General features: G+C 37.4%; 1 protein-coding gene across 1 annotated transcript in view; it reads left to right on the forward strand.

Moving 5' to 3' along the window:
* ADAMTS19 (ADAM metallopeptidase with thrombospondin type 1 motif 19) overlaps positions 1 to 20,174 on the forward strand; it is a 130,909-nt gene that overhangs the window by 108,976 nt on the left and 1,759 nt on the right. Inside the window, exons 20-22 of the mRNA XM_066182515.1 lie at positions 369 to 573; positions 2,459 to 2,611; positions 18,670 to 18,847. Of these exons, the coding sequence (XP_066038612.1) occupies positions 369 to 573; positions 2,459 to 2,611; positions 18,670 to 18,847 (536 nt within the window). The remainder of the gene's footprint in view (positions 1 to 368; positions 574 to 2,458; positions 2,612 to 18,669; positions 18,848 to 20,174) is intronic.

The raw sequence follows: 20,174 nt of genomic DNA on the forward strand, positions 1-20,174 counted from the left end.
AAGGAATGGTGGATTTTACATGCTTGCCATACACTTGACATAGATATAAAGAGAATAAGAGGCAGGCTGATCAGGGATCTGTCTTCTTTAAAATATATGTATATTTTGGAAATTTTCTAATGGGGATTATAATTAGAAGACAGTACTTTGAAAACATAGGGGTAGCGGACTGAGGAAAGAATTTCTATTTACATTAATACCATATCTAATGTAATATTTGTTAGATTAATAAATACTCCATTAGCAAAATGACTGTAAAAGGAGGCTGAAAATATGCTAGTGTGTCTTGGGTGAGCAGGAGAATAAGTTGTGATGGTATTTTTCCCTTCCTGATTTCGTATTACTATATTGCCTGTGTTTCTTTGCAGATGGATGATGACAGAATGGACACCATGTTCAAGGACATGTGGAAAAGGAACCCAGAACAGACAAGTAGCCTGCACACAGCAGCTCAGAAATGGGACCCTGATCAGAGCTAGGGAGAGGGATTGTCTGGGGCCAAAGCCTGCTTCTGCCCAGCGTTGTGAAGGCCAGGACTGCATGACTGTGTGGGAGGCAGGAGTCTGGTCTGAGGTGCTGCATTTATTTATGCAAATACTCCAAAATTGTTATTTGTGCCGTTGTACTTTTTGGAAATAAGGTTTTTTTTCTGCATCAAGTGGCACAGCTCAGCCTAATGATTTTCATGGTCCTCATGCAATGTTTTGGCCAAGTGGTCAGGGACCAGGAGAACCAGCTGTGTAGAACTATTGCATTTTACCCAGTTATTGTTGTGCAACAGTCTCTTCTGGCCAGTTCTCAAGCACATATCAAGTATGTCCTGTCTGTAGTAGTGGGTAACTAGGGGCAAATAGGGGCAAATAGAATTAAGGCACCACTTATCAGCTGCAAGATTTTGGGTTCAGAGTGGAAACATCTGGGATGTACTTTTGTACCAAGGGATGTTGATCAGCAAGCAGGTGGGTGATGCCATCCTGCTTCAGAGAGGCTTTGAGGGGAGCCTCTGGCAAAGAAAGACATTTTCTTCCCTTCCTCTTTCTTCTCTGATCTTTTTCCAAAGCAACAGCAATAGGCAAATGAACCTGTAAACAACACAATTTCACATACGTTGCATCCTGAAGGATTGCTGTAAAATGTAATTATTGTTCAAAAAGCTTTATTAATTTAACATCTTTAAATGTGCTTGTCCATTTGGCTTTCTTCGTCTTTGTTTTCTTCTAAAATTATCTGACCGTGGAGGAGGAGGAATATTGTTCTCACTGCCACCTGGACAAGATGAAAGGGTCATTTGGAACTTTGAAAGAGTAAAGGCAATTCTGATTGCTTCCCATACTAGAAGCTCTGTGATCAAAACACAAATAGCAGCTTTCAAACATGGGGGCAATCCCTTCTTTGAATTGCTCTACTCAGCGGAGGTTCTTGATCCCCAAGCATGGAAGAGCTAACAAATAGGCAATGTTTTCAAAGATGAAAAGCAGTTGCCAAGGTAGAGATAGGAGATGTAAATACCAACAGTTTCTGGTGTGGTACACAGTTTTATGATGCGAGGCTGGTTGTGAGAAGAAAGGCATCCATTTACAGAGGTGAGAAAAAGAAGTACACTGATTGTTTAGTCAGTTTGTTTTACTTCAGAGATGAGAAAGGAGAGAGCGTGTTTATGTTGGAAGGAATAAATATTTTTTGAAGAGAGAGGTATTTCCTGTGGCCATTCCTACTATCACCATTATGTAGGAAGCTAGCCACTACTGCTTCCTGCGGTTATAATCATCTTGGCAGAGGAGAGTTTTGAACTGCAAGCAGCGGGTTGATCAAAAGCAGTGATAATGTTTTGAGAAGGAAATGGCATCATTTTTGGCTGTGTAAGTGGGAATGGTGGAAAAAACCCATAGATTAGGACCTTCTGAGCAACTTGAAAAGAGCTTTCACATGCTTTCCATATAGTGACTTCGTATTTTCAAGTTCATGGTTTTGGAATACTTACTTTTCCATTCTACTTTTTTTGTCCTCCTCCCAAAAAAGGCTGTTGGACACTAACACAGCTTTTCTGAAGTTTCTTCATATCTTATTCCTATGAACATTATTTTGATTTTCTTTCATTGTATTTCCTTTCATTTCAAGAAGAAAGATTGCCTAATATTTTAAGTATAATATTTTTGCATTCATTTAATCATAACTTTTCACATATTTTCTTATTCACAAGCCTATTTTTTTCCCTAAGCGAGTAAGTTTTTTATCTAATTTTAGCTAAAAGTTAATCACTTATTGTTCTGTCCCATAAGGAATTTTTGTTCAGTTTTTCTTTTTTAATAAATCTAGTGTTGATGTAATTGAAGGTTGAAAGTTAGGAGATTACTGAAGCTGTGAAATATTTAAGCTGGTCTGGCAGAAGTCCTATAAAAGGGGATGAAATGGGATCAGTGAATTTTGAAGAAATTTGAAAAACAGTTTTTTTCAACAGTGCTCTGTAAAGTGTGGTAAGGGAGTACGGCATCGGACTGTGAGGTGCACCAATCCACGCAAGAAATGTGTTTTGTCCACAAGACCTAAAGAGGCAGAGGACTGTGAGGACTATTCCAAGTGCTATGTCTGGAGAATGGGAGACTGGTCTAAGGTGAGTAATCCCTGATATTAGTGCCTCCCAGCATGATACATTTTACAAGTTGAGTTTTTAAAAAGAATTACTCTTATCAAAAGCATACAGATGTCCCAGCTGAGGGAACAATAAGGCTATAAACAAAACAAAAAAAAGGCAACCCTAAACTGGTAGTCACAGTGAGCCTACAGTATAAATAAAAATCAGGAATATGAAGTAATTGTGAGATAAATCTTCAATATAATGCAAATCAGTATAAACTTACTGTGTCAGTAGGCAGGCAGTCAAATTCAGAAACTGCAGCCAGCTCCAACCTTACAACTTACATAGTTCATTAATTTGTGTTTGCACATTTTATTTGTGTTTCCAATAAAGTACACCCTCCAGCCTTATGCAGTAGCACCTTAAGCCTATTAAATTTCCACACAAACCATTTAGCATCTGGGAAGCATCTATTACTGTTACCCTGTTATTATTTTTTTATTATTATGGACACAAGACATAACTGTCATTACATTATTTCCTTGGCATATGGGTTTTGAGAGGTGGATAAGCATAAGCCAAACAGTAATAAACAATATTGGTTAGATCTGTGATTGAATTCGAATATCTGATACAGTTCTGGAATATCCAAAACGTGCTGAAATTCTGAAATTTAAACTTGTCAAGGTTAAATTTCAGAATCTGACTGTGCTGTATCACAGACCATACTTCAGCAGAAAGATTGTAATCTTTTTTTTATTTCCTTTGCTTCTCTTCATAACTTTGCGCACAACGCTTTTACTTTCAGCACCTAACATTATTGCAGCATTTTTTAACTTGTCAGTATGGAGAAGTATTTAATGTATTTTTAGTTGTCTTTTATGTGATGTAGGAGCTGGAAACAAGGACTAAAGCCAGCAGTGTATGACTAGCCAGCCTTCCAAGAATTAGCTGCAAGTGCTCTGTGGGTAACTAGCTACTTGAAAAGCACATAGTATAACCATTAATTTTTTAAACCACAGAAGCAACTTACTTTCAGTGGCAGTACAAGAAGATATGCTTGGCAATAACGTTTAGTATTTACAGTTGTCTACTACATAACTACAGTTAAAACCTGCCTCATTTAGCACTAACACCAGTAGGAAGTAAACCATGGAGAAATGACCATCTGCTTTCTTAATTGAAGCAGTCATTCAAATTGGGGTTGCTGAGGCTATGTGGGTATGCTGAGACAATTACACTGTGTTCAGAGTGCCTTCTGGAGAGAAGAACTTTATCCTCTCAGTACTTTTCACAAACAGCCATGTCACAGAAGAGTGTACAAAAACTTACATCTTCCTCTTTAAAATCTACTGACAATTTTGTATTTTCTGCTCTCCTCCTAGAGTCAAAGCTGTAACACTTTCACCTAAAGTGTACTTTGAACGTCAAAATTAGGATATGAGGGACTATGGAATTGGCAAAATCTTTTGAACAGTTAACATACAAGTCTGACTGTGACTTGTGCAGCAGAGATTACTAAGAAATAGATACCTTGATTTCTCTACAGAGACACAAATTCAATTTAAAATATATTTAGATGTACATTTCTTTTCTCTGTTACTCTTCTGTTCCATTGAAGGAGTACACAGCAACGTGAAGTCATGGCATACGTGTTAATATGTCTGCAATGGTGAGAACAAATGAAAAGCCCAGATAAGTGTTAATCTTTGCTCTGTTTGTTTCTAACCAAGAGGTTCAGTGCAGCCTTCTGTGTTCACTGTTTTTACTCTTTAGGATTGTTCTTGACATTAACAGAAGTCTGTTCCTTTCAGCAGAGCCAAGTTTCTCTAGCTAATGCCAAGACTTGACTTGAAAAATTTAAATGACTCTTCTCACACATTGAAACAAGAGGCTTAAAATATCTTTACTCACTCTGCTGTTTCCCTTGAACTCCTAAGACATAGTTTTAAATTAAGCTTAAATAAAACCATTACTGAAAAGATAACATAATTAATATTAAATATATTAAACTATTTATAAAAATAAAGATGATGGAGTGCTGTAATGAAGATAATTTGTTTTATTGGTATAATCACATAAAGAGCAAATAGTTTTTTATCTCCATGTTTTAACAATACCAAGATCAAAGAAATTTTGACTGAAATTCCAAGCTCCAATATATCAATAAACACATTAATCCTTCTAAAATTCAGTCTAAACGAAGTCTGTACAACCTGGCCTGTGTGAAACATTTAACTCTGTAATGGTGTTTAAGTCAGTACAGTGGGTCAATATGCTAAACATTGCTGTTCTTAACATCACTTGGGCTCTGTGCCCACCTTTGTGAGGAATATGGGTGTGATGAGAAAGGAAAGAATAAAAGCTCAAACTGAGCTTCTGGAGCAACATTGCCAATAATACTGTATTTTCCCAGCAAATGCCTTTCATGGAATATCCTACCTAACAATGTGTGAGTTACCTTCAAATGAGGAATGCTTACAGATCATAGCTATTCTAGCACCAGCTAGAGCAAGGTGTTCTTAGCAGTGTCTCTTGCTAAGCTGCCCACTGGCTACCCATTTCAAAGCCATTCAAGGACAGGATCATGCTCAGAGGTATTCATCAGCTAAGTATAAACGAATAGGCCAAGGAGAAGTGAAATCAAGTGCATGTGAACTGCATATTTACACATCTGCACATCTTAGTAAAGAACACATCATTGTAGAAGTCATTCTCCAAAAAACACTTAAATCTCAGCAGCATAGGATGCTCAAAGGGCATGTCTAAGGTACTTTATTTTATGTAGGAAACTGTGTATATTTTTTTCTGTTACTATCAGACTCTTCGGACTGTTGTCAGAATAAATGAAACATGAGAACAAGGATGAATTTTGAAACAGAGAATGATTTGGAAAGTGGGCATTGAAAATGGTAATAAAAAACTTAAGTTTGATGTGATATTAGGTCATTCAGCAAGGAAAAATAGGATCAAAAATCCAGACAACAAACTGAAATTTAGGAGCAGCTATTTGTAAGATGAAGAGATATATGTATGTATGTATGTATGTATGTATGTATAGGAGACCAGAGAAGATAATGTGGCATTAAGTTGTAAAAAAGATTGGAAAAAGGATGCACTCTGTAGAAACTCTTTAGTTGGAGCATCAGCAGAATTTCAAGATAGTGTCTATGTGTTAGATCAGAGATGCTGAGGACTCAAATATGACATCTGGAGTAGTGGTCCCAACAGTTGGGATGCAGTTCACTTTGTCTACAGCCTGAAGAAGCAAAAACATGAAGCAAGGTTCATCTCTTAATTTTTTTCCACTGAGTCTGGAAGGCATCTGAGGCAACTGCTTAGTTTTTACACCAATGAATTCCAGAATTCATGGCCTATTCCAAATTATTTATCTCAGACAGTTCATGCAATGCTCCTTAGAAAGTGTGTGTGTGTGCTTGTGTGTGTGTGTGTGTGTGTGTTTAGATGAAAGAAGTCAGGTCTCCAGCTGTTAGGGAGAGGCAGAGCCACAGAGTGATATGCTGAGGGGTGCAGAGAGCAGAGGTCAGTGATAAGGATTGTCACTGATTGTCCTTCTGCCCCAGTCAAAGAACACGTGCAAATGGAGAGCAGGTAAATGTCCACCAACTTTTTTTTGCTAACTATGCAAGAGCATGGGAAGTTCAGCCTTTAAATTGCATGCTGAAATATTTAAACATCCTCTGAATTTCCACATCTAACTCAACTGATCTCCTCCAATTAAAAAAAAAAAAAAAAAAAGAAAAAAAAGGATATTAATGTTATGATTTTACTGAGAATTAGCCTTGTTTTTTCCTTTTGGATCCCCATCCAAAATTATTAATCTCTTTTAGATTTTTGGAGTGGGATAGTGCTGGCTGTGATCTACATAATCAGTAGATTTATGGACAAAGAAATTATGTGATGCAAAATAATAGAAGTTAAAATAATACTGTAATCAAGACAGTAACTTTAATATTGACTTAAATGTAGTTAATTTGTAGGAAATGAGGTATGTCTTTGTTTTAGAAATGAAGCATGAGCAAATAATATGGAAGATGTCGGTATAATGAAATGACATCGGGAGATTTTATAAGTTTCTAACCAGTCCTATAATATTAACAATATTAAAATCTTCTGTTAATATTCACCCATAGAAAGGTTTTTCTTTAGCTTGATATACTGTAGAATTTCAGCTGGAATAAATATAGTGTCAGGTTATTTTCTAGAAAAACAGAACAAGACCACCCTTCATATTAGAAGAAACCACTTAAAAGACTGGAAGGGATTTTAAAAGTAGAATTCACCTATTTTGCATACACAGAAAATCACACATAAATGGGAAATTCTAGTTTCTGTATCACACTTAGATCTACTAAGATATCTTTGTTGGTTTTCTGCTTCAAGCATCTTTAGGGTAAGAAAGTTTGGAGAAATACAAAATTGGAATAAAAAGGTAATTACAAGTATTGTGTTGTCTCTCAAGTTGTGTTATCTGTAAGTGTGGTTATATTAGAAAATAATGAAGTTGTGGTACATCTTAATAGTTCCCATCAGGACTGAACCTTCCTAGGCCTCAGGGAAAAACAAAGCACGAATGAGCAAGAACAAAACAAGCGAACAGCTCCTGCTGAAAGATGCCTGCTGTCTTACTTGACAGGTGACATGGTAACAGGAGAACTAATCAAATAAATAATGAAAAGAAAGAAAGAAAATATTTTAAATCTACCTCATAATACATACTCTCTTTTTCCCTATGTGTCCTAGGAAAGGGGAATTAAGCAGAAGTTACCACCTTTATACATTACCTTTTATGTTTCCATCAAGAAGTGAACAAGTTTTTTCCCCAAATGACCTTAACACAGAGTATGAGAGATGGTATAGTGCAGAAAGAAGAGTGCATGTGCAGAAAACCCACCCTCATAGCTTGAAGAGGATCCCTGGAAGATGGCAGCATGTAGTAGAGGCAAGTGCAGCCCTGTGCTTAAATGTGTCCATAGAAGCAGAGTCTTGCCAAAGAATGTACAGCATGCTGCACAGTGCCACCTGAAGGAGTGGGAGAGAAGGAGATTTACTTACACAGCTACTGCTGGGAGACACTCTTGTGTCTCTGACACTGCCTGACCCAGAAAGAAAAGGGTAGCATTGATGCATTCAGCAACTGAACAGAATTGTTTCAGACTTTGATGATTTTAAAAAAGTGGTTTCCGGGGAGCAGGTTGAGATGTCTTCTATAGAGACACAAGTATGTAGTGGAAAGATTGACTTCTGAGTCACCTTCATAAACCTGAAGAGTTAGAGGAAGCCTAGGAAATTCCAAAAGAAAAGGAGATATGAAGTATACTTGAACAAACTAGGGTTTTTTACACCTTGGTAATAGAAGTAAAATTATAAAAATGCTGCTAAAATAGGTAATTGCTAACATTATAAGTAAGTTTTGTTTTCTTTTACTTATGCCCAGCCATATTGCAGGGCTAAATATTGTTGCTGTTAGTATGCAGTCATTGACTTTGAACCTTTGGGCAGCAGCATAAATTTTCTGCGTGCTCCTTCCCACCAAATATTCTCTGGTTCTACCTACGGACTGAAAGCAATGGGGCTTGTAGCTGTTGGCACTCTTTGAAATTGAGAAGTATGATTGACTGGGTGCAGTGATCCCTCAGAAGCCCAGATAAAGGAGAAAAGCTATGTCATGCAGCTACAAATGCAGACGTTACAGAGAGTAGCATTGTGAGCTTTCCATCACCTCCTTTGCCACTGCTAATGTCTTCCAAGCCATTCAAGTGCAGTCTATTCCCAAGCAGATACAAATTTCCAAGCTTTTCTGCTTGTGAGTTCTACAGAGCTAGGCCATGCGTTACTGCTGCAGGGGATTTACTTATCCACGTATATGCATATAGCATAGATAACAAGTAAAGGAAGCCATTCTTGGGAATTCCTGAAGAGAAACAATGTCTTGTATCTGCTATGTGCTGTCCCAGAAATGCCTACCTGTTTTTGTTGAGGGTGCTGGGATCTTTGAACAGTGGATCTTCTGGAAGGCTGATGTGTATTCTCAGCAGGTAGGTAAATGGTCTGGTGCTGAGACTTGGTGCATTAGGCATTCTTTTGCCTGGTGTGTCTCCATCTCTACGGTCATCTCTCTCTTTCCAAATTTTTCATCAGTATCTCTGACTGACATCTGCCAATGCATAACTCTTATAGCTGATTGACTTGGGTTCTGTTAAAAATTATGTAATTCATTTTTCTTGTAGGATCTAGCTGATTTTTGTTGGAAGTTTTTTTCTTTCATGTTTCTATTATCCTGTATTCCATGCAGTAAAGAAAATACTGCCTCAGGTATTCATGCTTGTGATAAACTTGATCTTCTATGAAATTTTATTTTGTCTCAAAAACATTTATGGTTTCATTTTCATTATTTTGTTTTAATCTGTGGGGTTGTCACTTTTTTGCTGTTTTCTGATAGTTTATGACTAGGGACAAGATGAAAATAATTTTAAAAATATAAGTAATAACTGAATCTTGAAAATTTGTTTTGAATTAATTGTTTCAGAGGCTGTATTGAGCACAGTAACCATGAAATCATAAGAATTTTCAATTGCCAAAGCAGTAAGGAGAGAGGGCAACAGAACTGCCACCTTCTGTGCCCACTTCTCCTGGGCAGACTTTAGCCTGTTTAGAAGATTTGCTGAGTCCCTAGAGAGGCAATCCTGAATGGCAAAGGGGTCCAGGAAGGCTAGACATTCTTCAAGAAAGAAATCTTAAAGGTGCAAGAGTTGTCTGTCCCCTTGTGCTGAAAGATGATCTGTCTTGTTTGAATGGAGAGCTTTGGCTGCGACTTGGAAAAAAGAGATTATGACCTTTGGAAGAAGGGGCAGGCAACTCAGGAGGAGCACTACGAGGATGTTGTGAGGTTATGCGGGAAGAAAATTAGAAGGGTCAAAGCCCAGCTAGAATTTAATCTTCCTATTGCCATAAAAGACAACAAAAAATGTGTCTATAAATATATGTCCAACAAAAAAGGAGGGCTAAGGAGAATCTCTATCCTTTATTGGATGAATAAGGAAACATAGTGACAAAGGATGAAGAAAAGGCTGAGGTGCTTTTTACATTCTTTACCTCAGTTTTTAATATTAACACCAGTTGATCTGCAGGTGCCCAGCCGCCTTAGCTGAAAGACAGGACGGGAAATAGAACCAAACCCTCATAATGGAAAGGAAAAATAGTCAGTGATCTGCTCCATCACTTAGACAACTCTGTGAGGCTGGATGGGAGCCACATGAGGATACTGAGGAAGCTGGAAGGAGGTTCCAGGGAATTACAGGCCTGTCAGCTTGACCTCAGTGCTGGGAAAGGTCAGGAACTGATCATCCTTAGTGACATCATATGGCATGTCCTGAACCTGCGTGAGTCAGCATGTGGGCTTATTAAAAGCAGTTCTTAACTAACTCTCTTTGTAAAGACAAGTTTATCCACCTAGTGAATGAAGAAAAGGCTGTGGATGTTGTTTACCTGGGCCTTAGTAAGGCCTTTGACACTGTCTCCCACAGCATGCTCCCGGAAAAGCTGGCAGCCCATGGCTTGGACAGATGCTGTCTTTGCTGAGTTAAGAACTATCTGTATGGCTGGACCCAGAGAGGAGTGGTGAATGGAGTTATATCCATCTGGCAATTGGCCACTGAGAGGTGTTCCCTTGGGCTTAGTGTAGGGCCAGTCCTATTTGATGTCTTTATTGGTGATGTGGATGGGGGGATCAAGTGCACCCTCAGTAATTTCACAGACAGCACCAGTTGGTGCTGTCAGTGGTTTGCATGGGAATGTTGACTTGCTGAAGGTAGAAAAGCTGTGCAGAGAGATCAGGACATGCTGAATTTGTGGGCTGAGGCCAGTGGTAAGATGTTCCATGAGGCCAAGTGGTGGATCTTGTACTTGGATCATGACAACCCCAGGCAGTGCTACAGGCTGGGGGCAGAGTGTTTGGAAAGCTGCCCGTTAGAAAGTACCTGGGGTTGCTGATCAATAGTGACTGAACATGAGCTAGGAGTATGCCCAGGTGGCCAGGTAGGCCAATGGCATCCTGGTCTGTGGCAGCAATAATGTGTCCAGCCAGACCAGAGCAAGTCCCCCTGTACTTGGCACTGGTGAGGCCAAGTTTAGTTTTGAACCCCTCAGTGTAAGAAAGATATTGAAGTGTTGTCCAGAGAAGGGCAACAGATGTGAAGGGTCTGGAGCACAAATCTTGTGAAGGGTGGCTGAGGGAGCTGGGGCTGTTTGGCCTGGAGAAAAGGAGGCACAAGGTAGACCTTCTCGCTCTACAGCTCCCTCAAAGGAGTTTGTAGTGAGGTGGGAGTCGGTCTCCTGTCCCAGGTAACAAGTGAGGGAATGAGAGGAAATAGCCTCAAGTTGAGCCAGCAGAGGCTCAGATGGAATATTACGGAGAAGTTCCTCAGCAAAAGGACTATCAACATTAGAACAGACTGCCCAGGCAAATAGTGGAGTTCCTGTCCCTAGAGGTATTTAAAGACATGCATGTAGTTGCATTACTTAGGGACATGGTTTAGTAATGGACTGCTGAGTTTGTTTAGTAATTGGCAGTGCTGAATTAATGGTTTGCCTCAGTAATCTTACAGGTCTTTTCCAGCTTTACTGATTCTTTTATTCTTGTATTTCGGCTAAATAAAAGTCCTATGAGATCAGTTTCCTTGTAAACTCCTATTTTTTTATGTTTTGGGGTTTTAATATCTTTTATAACCATTTAGGTGGGTCACCTGCTATTTCATATCTTCATTATTTAAATTTTGGTAGATAGAGTGACTGGAAGTAAAGTCATTATCAGAAAAGAACTCTTGCATTTATTCAACCTACTGGAAAAACTTGAAAGTGCTACATAGTGTGATGATATTTAAAGGTCAGTGCATAATTCTGTGCTGTACAGAATGGCTTTGTGACAAATGTTTCTTTGATTTCTGAAAAGTAAATAGATAAAATAGAAAATTTTAAAGTGGAAGGATTTTCTTGGAGGTTTCATTTTCCCTTCTTTTTGTCTTTGGTGGGTTCTGTGACTTGTCTTTTCATTGGAAATACCATAATCCTTTAATTACTTTAAATGTTTGTGCTGCTGAGCTATGCTTTTCTGTGCAAAGTTTTCTACTGAGCATCAGGCTAACATTGTCATGTATGCTAATATAATTATACACTCAAAGGCTTATATTTCATATTAATTTTAAGAATTCATTTTCATCAGTCCAGAGTAGCATAATCAACTAATTTAATCAAAAAGATAAAGGTAATTATGTCATGAAATCTAACTGTGTTCCAGATTCTTGTTTGGATGTGTGATAGTTATAACGAATGGATGGTCATCTCCTGCCAAAATACCATCCAATGACATCTCAGATATGAAAGTTTAAAATGTAATAATGTCTTGTTCATTGTTAAGCACTGGCAATAATATATCCATGTGTGAGTCAGCACAGGCAGGCATCTGGGACAACCAAAAATCCACGGCTAAAATTTATTTCCATTTCTTCACTGACGGGATCCCTGCAGCAGTGCCCAGACAGAGGTGCACAAAACCAGCTAAAATTTGTAAAATCCACCAGTGTTATGATGTCAAATACTATTTAGCTGTGTGTCTAAAGTCCTAAATAAGAATAAATAACTATTTCAGGTGGAGGTATACTTAAATTGCCTTAAAACTTGAATGTGTTTTTGTATTAAATATAGATCTATAGAAAGTATAAATACAAAATTTAAAATTGTGTGTATGTACATCTGGAGCACATAGAGGAAATTGGCTTTCTAAATATGTTATGGTATTATGGGATTTGTCCATGCTTTGATATAGGTCATTAATGATGAGAGAAAGACGCTGATACGTTCCATGATATCGGGGAAATGGCAGGCTGTTATAGACTCTCAGGTTTTTTATGGATTTGGACTTCAGCTTGTCTCTAGCAGAACAAACTAGTGTCATTGGAATAATCCTGGTTTTTAAACTGTGAAGTGGATGATTGTGTTTCAGTAATTCATCCAAGAAAGAAATTGGGCAATGGAACATGGGTTTCACATGGAGACAAAAAATTTTCCATTTCCAAGCTGAGTCCAGAGAGCCCATTCAGATTCAAGCCTATCAACACCACTATTGATTCAGAGTAGATTGGCAATGAAGAGATGCATATATACTGACCTAGAAAAAACAGATTTTCTTTTGTAATCAGCTCATAAACTTCCAGTTGCTTCTTGTCTTGATATCAAAGGCAGTTTTGCCTTCTCTGCCAAACAACCAAATTGTTCTGCATGGGGCCTTAAAAAGGATTTAGAAAAAAAAAAAAAGAAAGAAGATAAAAAAAGAGAAAAAAAAGGTTCAAATTTTTGAGATGAGGTGATGAGGGTTTCCTATCTCACGTTTATCAAGGGAACTGGGACTCTATCTGTCTTAAATTAAAATCTTACCTCTCTTTGAATCTTATCTCTTTTACCCTAGAAAGAAGAGCTAGAAAGAAAAAATGGAGGGGTGGGGGGCAGAAAAAAAAAGAAGAATTTAAAATAAAATAAATAGGCATAACTCAAACCTGCTAAACTCAGAAGAGACCAACAGCAGATATTTTTTTTAGCTAAACTTAGCACAAGTTCTGAATTTTAAATTTGGCATAATGAGGTGTTGGGTGTGTCAGAAATGAGAGAGGCAGAAAGACCTTCCTGGAAATGATGCATGTGAGAACTCAGACTCCATCTTATGCTTGTATCCATCAGACCCTCTTTTTGCTACACCACTCAGAAATGCCTTTATAACAAAACAAACAAACAAATAAACAAACAAACAAACAAAAAAACCAAAAAACAAACAAAAAAGGACTTAAATAAGCTGCAAATTGCTTGATTTAGGTAATGTTTAAGGATATTGCCAAACTCAGTAAAAAGCCTTTGCTGAAAAGCATGCACCATATTATCTACTACCTGCCTTCAAATGCAAGCTTCATAAGAAGACAAAACAGAAAAAGATTTTGCAAGCATGTTAGCAAGTATGAATCCTGCTGCTAAAGTGTGATTGCTTGCTATTCTTGTTTCACCCTCACTCCATGAAAAGGTTGAAACTGCTTAAAAGCTGGAACTGATGAACCTATACATAAATGATTAGGAATGCTCTGCTAATAATTTCCAGTAAAACTCATCACTGAGTTTCCTGAGGAGCACGTCAGCCTCTGCTTTGAATGCTACTTAGACTTGTAAAACCTTTTATTGAGCAGTCCACTTATTCTCGAAAATAAATTGTCCAAGTCAATTTTGTTAATACTGTCACAGATTGGCTTTTTCATTGTGGATTGTATCAGCCTCTTCAGTGATTGCCTGTTGTCTTGGCAGAAAGATGCATTTTGACCGTTACTGTCTGCCAGTGACAATTTTTCCCTTAATTTAGGAATTCCTACTTCTCATGAAGGCCAGCTGGAAGCAGCTAACACATTACAGCAACTTCCTCAGCTGCTGGCCTTGGGAATATGTATTCTCTCCAGAATATATATCTTTGGCAGGGAACAGAAAGAAGGAATCTTGGGTAGTGGGTGTGCATGCCAAGTGTAAGGATTGTTATATTTTATGCCTAGCTTTCTGTCCTTGAAATTGTGTCTAAAAGAAGTTCAAAAGTAGGACAAAATTCAAACAGGATGGTAAGCTTTTTTTTCATAAGGAAAAAAAAATTAAAAAGCGGTTAACTATCTTTACACAGGAGTTTTTTTGTAATTTTTAAACAGGAAAGTTTTACATGTCTTGCCACTTGAATGGTTTTACAGTACCTTTAGGACCGTGTCCAAGATGCACAGATTAACAGCCACATAAAAAACCCCCTCTGGCTGTGTACTAGAAATTTAGTCTAAACCTACAAATACAGTTGTCCTACAGGAATTTTTGCTAATCAGCTACATGGCCTTAAAGTGTAGGTCATTTGAACAGTGAGGAATAAAATGCAATTGACCCCCACAGAAATAAAGTATTGCATGTGCAAGACTGACATGTGGGAGATAGAGTGGGTGTGAAGAACTATAGAAATGTATTGTTCTTTCATTAATAATAAAAGCTGTGGATTTAACCTGAAACCTGCTGAATTAATGCAAATGCTACATATTGGTTGAGAGTGGGCTTTTTCTGTAAATCTTATATATATATAAACACAAAAAACACCAAGCAGTTTTGACAGATAAATTTATTTCTGATTAATTTCACTGATTTGTGTGTAAAAGTGAAAATATTTTTATTTCTTTGAAATTGAAAGCTTTGTTAGACTTTTAAACATTGAAAGTCAGAAATATGCAGAACCTATACAGTTTCAACTACTTACCATGAGCCCACCTAAAATGTGACAGTTGCACATCCAGTAAAAGGTATTTACCTGAGACTGAATATTTGCAAGGAGAGAAATCCAGAGGAGAGGCAAGTTTGGCAGGCAGTTTTGGAAGAGCCTGCTTCAGCTTGAATGTACACATGCATATACAGTAAAATGAGTGTCAAAATGAGGGTCAGATCTGTTCCTCTGAAGGTGCATCTAGCTGATCTGCAGAAGTTGAGGTGTTTCCTAGCAAAGACGGAACAAGTCTGCAAAATCTTTCAGGATAAAGAAGAAAAATACAAATTACTTTTATTCAGTGTCTGCTCTCAGTTATAGCAACAGTTGGCTGATGTGTTTGCAAAACAAACTCATGTTTAAGACCACTTCACGGACATAGAAACCTCACTGCTTGTCTGTGTAGCTGGCAAGTGCACTGCTAAATGCCTGATGCTTTCCCTATTTCACACTATTTCATATTACTTTGAAATTGAGCTAATATTGCTAATAACTCATATGAGATTTTATGGTAAGAGGTTTTTTTTCTGGGTTCCAGTCAGTAGAATTCTGAATTTTGAAGTCAGACACCACCGCTGCTGCTGCTGCTGCTGTATAAACTTAGGGGAGCACAGCATGCCTGTCAAATCCCTCACTGATTTTAAAACCCTAGGCATCTGGAAAAATCTTGCTTTACTTGCATACTGACTAGGATGGGTTTAAAAGTTTTGGATTACTAATCACTGAGGTAGCCCTGCTTCTTCTCAACGTTCCCCAAACATCTTACATGACTTAGAAAGTTCCCGTTTTTTTAAAAAAAGAATAAATGCGCTGTTAAAATTTAGTACATTTCTGTGAAAATAAAGGACCGTAGAGCACAAATTTCTTTATTTCCTGCTTTGCTGCGTATTTCCTATATGAACTCAGACATTTCATTTAATCATCCTTTGATGTCAGTTGTGATATTAATAAGTAGGTCAAGGAAGACTAAAATTAATTGTTTGCAAGATCTCTGTATCTTGAGATGAAAAACTACATTGTAATGCTTCATAACACTCTGAAATATCTCACCAAGGCCAGTGGAGGCACAGTTATTTAAAGGATCTTAATTCACTAATTAAGATTTTATTGATAAAATTTTGCCAGATTCAGCGTAGAAATTCAACACCTAAACAATGATTAGCTGAGAGATCTGTCTGTTGTGCCAGTCGCAGTCACAACAAATGTTCAGGCCACAGCTCATTTGATGTAGAGAAGATGTGACTGCTGCCACAGTGCTCTCCACAAAGGCACCTGGCTACGTGGTTTGCTACTATCAGTTGGCAGATAAACCACTGGAGCCCATTTTGTTTACAAAAAATACTAGTGTTTTTCAAATCCTATTCTCCCCTCCAGTATTCCAGATGTCTGGATTGCACCTACTCACTCTAGAATAACCTAAGTGGAGATAAATTATTTTTGGAGATATTGTGTACCAGGTCCACCTGCCCATGTCCTCCTTCTCTGTAGCTGACAAAAGGAATACCACACACTCACACATACTCTAACTTTGGTTGTTAAACATGCAAATCTTTGAAGGGAAAAAATGTAATACTACATGCAGTATTACTCTAAATTAAGATCACCGTGATAACATTTAAAGATTATCTTTTCTTATTTGACATCTTCAAGGTATTAGCTTCATCATATTGCCTTTATTTTCCCTTTACGCTCAAATTCATTTTCTCTTTGTGTTGTAGTTTTAGTTTTATCTTTTTTTTTCACCTTTTTTGATTCTGCAGTTCTGTTGTCTCAATCTTAGTTTCATTAAAATATTCAAAAAATAAATTCCTCTGAAACTACGATGAGAGGAATTTAAGGAGTGGTCAGAATTTTGGCAAAATCCAAATCTGTGTTCCATGTCCTATTGGGGATAAAATTCATATAGGTATATATGCGATTTTACATGTTGACCATGTGCATAATGTTGGCTGTTACAGGAGCTCAGATTATTTTTAGCTGCACAGAGAAAAGGCAGAGAATTCAAGAAAATAAGTTCTGTTCAGAGGCTTTTCTCATGCAATTTTACAGCAGTATACTAGATTTAAAGTTGATAGCATACTTTATGAAATATAGCATACTTTTGAAAATGCTTTAGTACTAACTGATTTCCCTCTTGTAAATTTGTTCATGTGTTAAGCTGTGGTAGATACCAAATAGACAACTATGTATTTGTAATTTAATATCTTTACATGCCTTGGTTCATGGAGGCTGTATCTGATTAACTCAGCAAGACACAATCCTATATTGATTCAGTGAGAACAGGAGCAAAATCAAGTCCACTTGCTGTTTTTGTAAAATTCCAGTGTTTGATTTCATGTGGTTACAAGTTCAGTCTCTTGTGAAAACATCCAAGTGTATATCCTAGTCTCTTGTACCTCTCTTGGAGTCTTACGAATCCAAAATATAAGAGTCTGTCTTCTCTTACTGCACTTATTGGGGCGCAAGCACCCTATTTCCCATTTAGCACGTGTAATTTTCCTTCCAAGTAGGAGTTTAAAATGTCACTCAAATGCACATAGATAACCAAACCAAAGGGTAAAAACTTGTTTAGTGTTTCCTATAGTCAAAGTTTATTCATCCTTTGCAGAAAACTATACTTCTCTATTTCCATCTCGAGACAGGATGACTGGGAAACATTTTTTGCTATAGCACCTTCTCCTTGTCTTTTTCATTTCAGATTTTTTTCAGATGCTTCGTGAAGTCTTCCAAGGAAATATATTCAGAACATTTAAAATGTAATAAAAACTATTTAGAAAAACATTTTCAGGATTATGTGGCAAAATCTGCAGCCTGAGCTCTTACATTAGTCATTTCGAGAAATTAATTAGTATTTGAAGATGTTTTCTATAGAACATTTCTGTAATGTTCTGGGTGAAATTTCTGGGTACTTGAGTCTCATTAGAGGATAGGAGAAAATTCCACTATGTAATTTTAAATAGATTTGTAGTTAAAGCAATAGCATATGTGTCAAATGGACAGAAAAGTAATCAATGTCCTATGAAATTTTGTTCACAAAAAATCAGAAAAGGCAAAAGCATGTTTTTGTTTTGTCTTTTGTTTTGTTTTGTTTCAAATAAGTTTTGTAAGCATCTGTACCCCACTGTCCAAGTTTTCACTCTAATATATTACTGTGATAGAAGTAGAATGTTACCATTGTTACAATGCTCCCTTGTTTTATTTTCTTACCTTACTCTCTGCAACAACAAGACGGCAAGTTTAAAGGCCAGGCATCATGTCTTACACTGTGTGTTTTATTTGTGCGACACATGTGAAAACATGAAGTTGTGATGCAAGGACAGGAGGCATACACCCTGCTCAGCAGAGAGAGCACTTTTGCTGTGGTTAATTAATAGCTTTATTAAAAATTCTTCTCTCTACTATTATCTGTGAATGTTTTTTCCATCACTTTAACCTCTAATAAGAGTAAATTAGTTTATTGATACAGGAGATGTTGATGCTTTGCTTCCTTCAGGCACACTGCTGTATTTGAGTTTCATCCCAAGCTCTACAAAATGGACTTGGACTGCAATAGGATGCTGGAGTGAGTCCTTCAATTAGTACTGCTAATTAATTTTTACTTTTTAAATTGATTTTCATTTAGCTAATGGAATAGAATTCAGAAATCTTGGAATGCTAACATCTGACGAAGCAGCCACTGACTTCATGTGGGCTGGCATTTCACATTCACAGTTGCTGGCAAAAATACCTTTCTAATGAATGTGTCTTCTGTGAGTTCCAGTGCTCCGTCACCTGTGGCAAAGGAATGCAGTCTCGAGTGATCCAGTGCATGCACAAGATCACGGGAAAGCATGGCAATGAATGCTTTTCTTCTGAAAAGCCTGCAGCCTACAGACCCTGTCATCTGCATCCCTGCAATGAGAAAATTAATGTTAACACAATAACATCACCCAGGTTAGGTAAGCAGTCACAAATCACAAATCTCTCTTCAGTTCTTTCTTTCCCTACAGAAATGATGTTTAGAAACAAACGTCTAGGACTCAGGAGTGTGCAGACTGATCTTCCTACTTCAGGTGTTGAATATGTACATCAGAGACTGTAACTAAGAATGGTGAAGGGTTTTGTTGTCCAAGGAAGGACTGTATCATGAGACTGTATGGCATTAAGGAAACAAAACATCCCATATAAAAATGTATTTATATTAGAGACACTATAAACATGTATGTTTTTATATATATTCAGCCAGTCAATTTTATCAAACCTTTCCAAAGTAAGAAAATACCTTCTTTTCTGTTTAAAAATTCTGCAAACTGTGTTTCCTTGATATTTGTGAGATCAAGGAGGTCCTTATTTGTTCTTTAAATACAAACAGCTCTTTCCACTTGTTTTCAGTTCAGATATCCACATATGTGCCTGATGTATTAGGCTGTGTGAAGGAAAATTACTTTGAATGGAGATTTGCTGTACCTGGCAGAACTCAGGTCTCTTCTGTTCTTGAAGAAATTGTGTTATTGGATGACTACAGAACTGCTAATTCTGGTAGTTCTTGTTTCCTAGTGCATTGTTGATGTTGATGCATCTGTATCTTGAGCATGACAGGATTATTCAGAGGCTTGCTGTAAGACAGCAAACCCCTCTCCACCTGATTTTCCAGAGCCTTTGTTAAGATAAACCTTCCTGTCCAATAGATTGCTCACGCATGGAAAACAAGACTGGCATTTCAGACATGTGTGCAATACTTCTTTTAAGACAGTGAAGGGTATTTCTCTTTGAGGTTTTTAACCTTTGAACATTTCTGTGCAGTAGTCATTGTTTCAATTTGCTGTTGCTTATGGCCCTCTCCTTGCTATTTCACTGTTTGAAGGTTCCTCTCCTTTGTACTTTATCTTTTCATTGTTCAGCTGGTCTCTCAGAAGCAAGATGCCATCTCCCCATCATTGATGATTTTTCTCTGGTGAGGTTATATAAGCAGTTTTGTGTCACAGAGTCAAGCAAATCAGAAAGAATCATATAAAAAATGCAGTGTCAATTAAAATTTGGCTTAATGTGAAATGCAAAAAAAAAAAAAAAAAGATCAGGCTATGTTGTCCTCATGGCATGGATTAGGTAGGACTGATCTTAGTAATTTACAATTCATGTCATCCAGCATAAAGTAAGAATCCAATCCAGTAGAAAGCCTAACATCTCCGTAATACATAGAGCAATGCTTCGCTTCAATATATTGATAATTTTGGCCTCTGGTTCCATTCATATCATGCAGTAGAGATCTTTTGATTTGGGGGGTGA

The sequence above is a fragment of the Chamaea fasciata genome, unplaced genomic scaffold (assembly GCF_029207755.1).
Source record: "Chamaea fasciata isolate MVZ Bird 193981 ecotype frontalis unplaced genomic scaffold, bChaFas1.0.hap1 SCAF_4, whole genome shotgun sequence".
Classification (NCBI taxonomy): domain Eukaryota; kingdom Metazoa; phylum Chordata; class Aves; order Passeriformes; family Sylviidae; genus Chamaea; species Chamaea fasciata.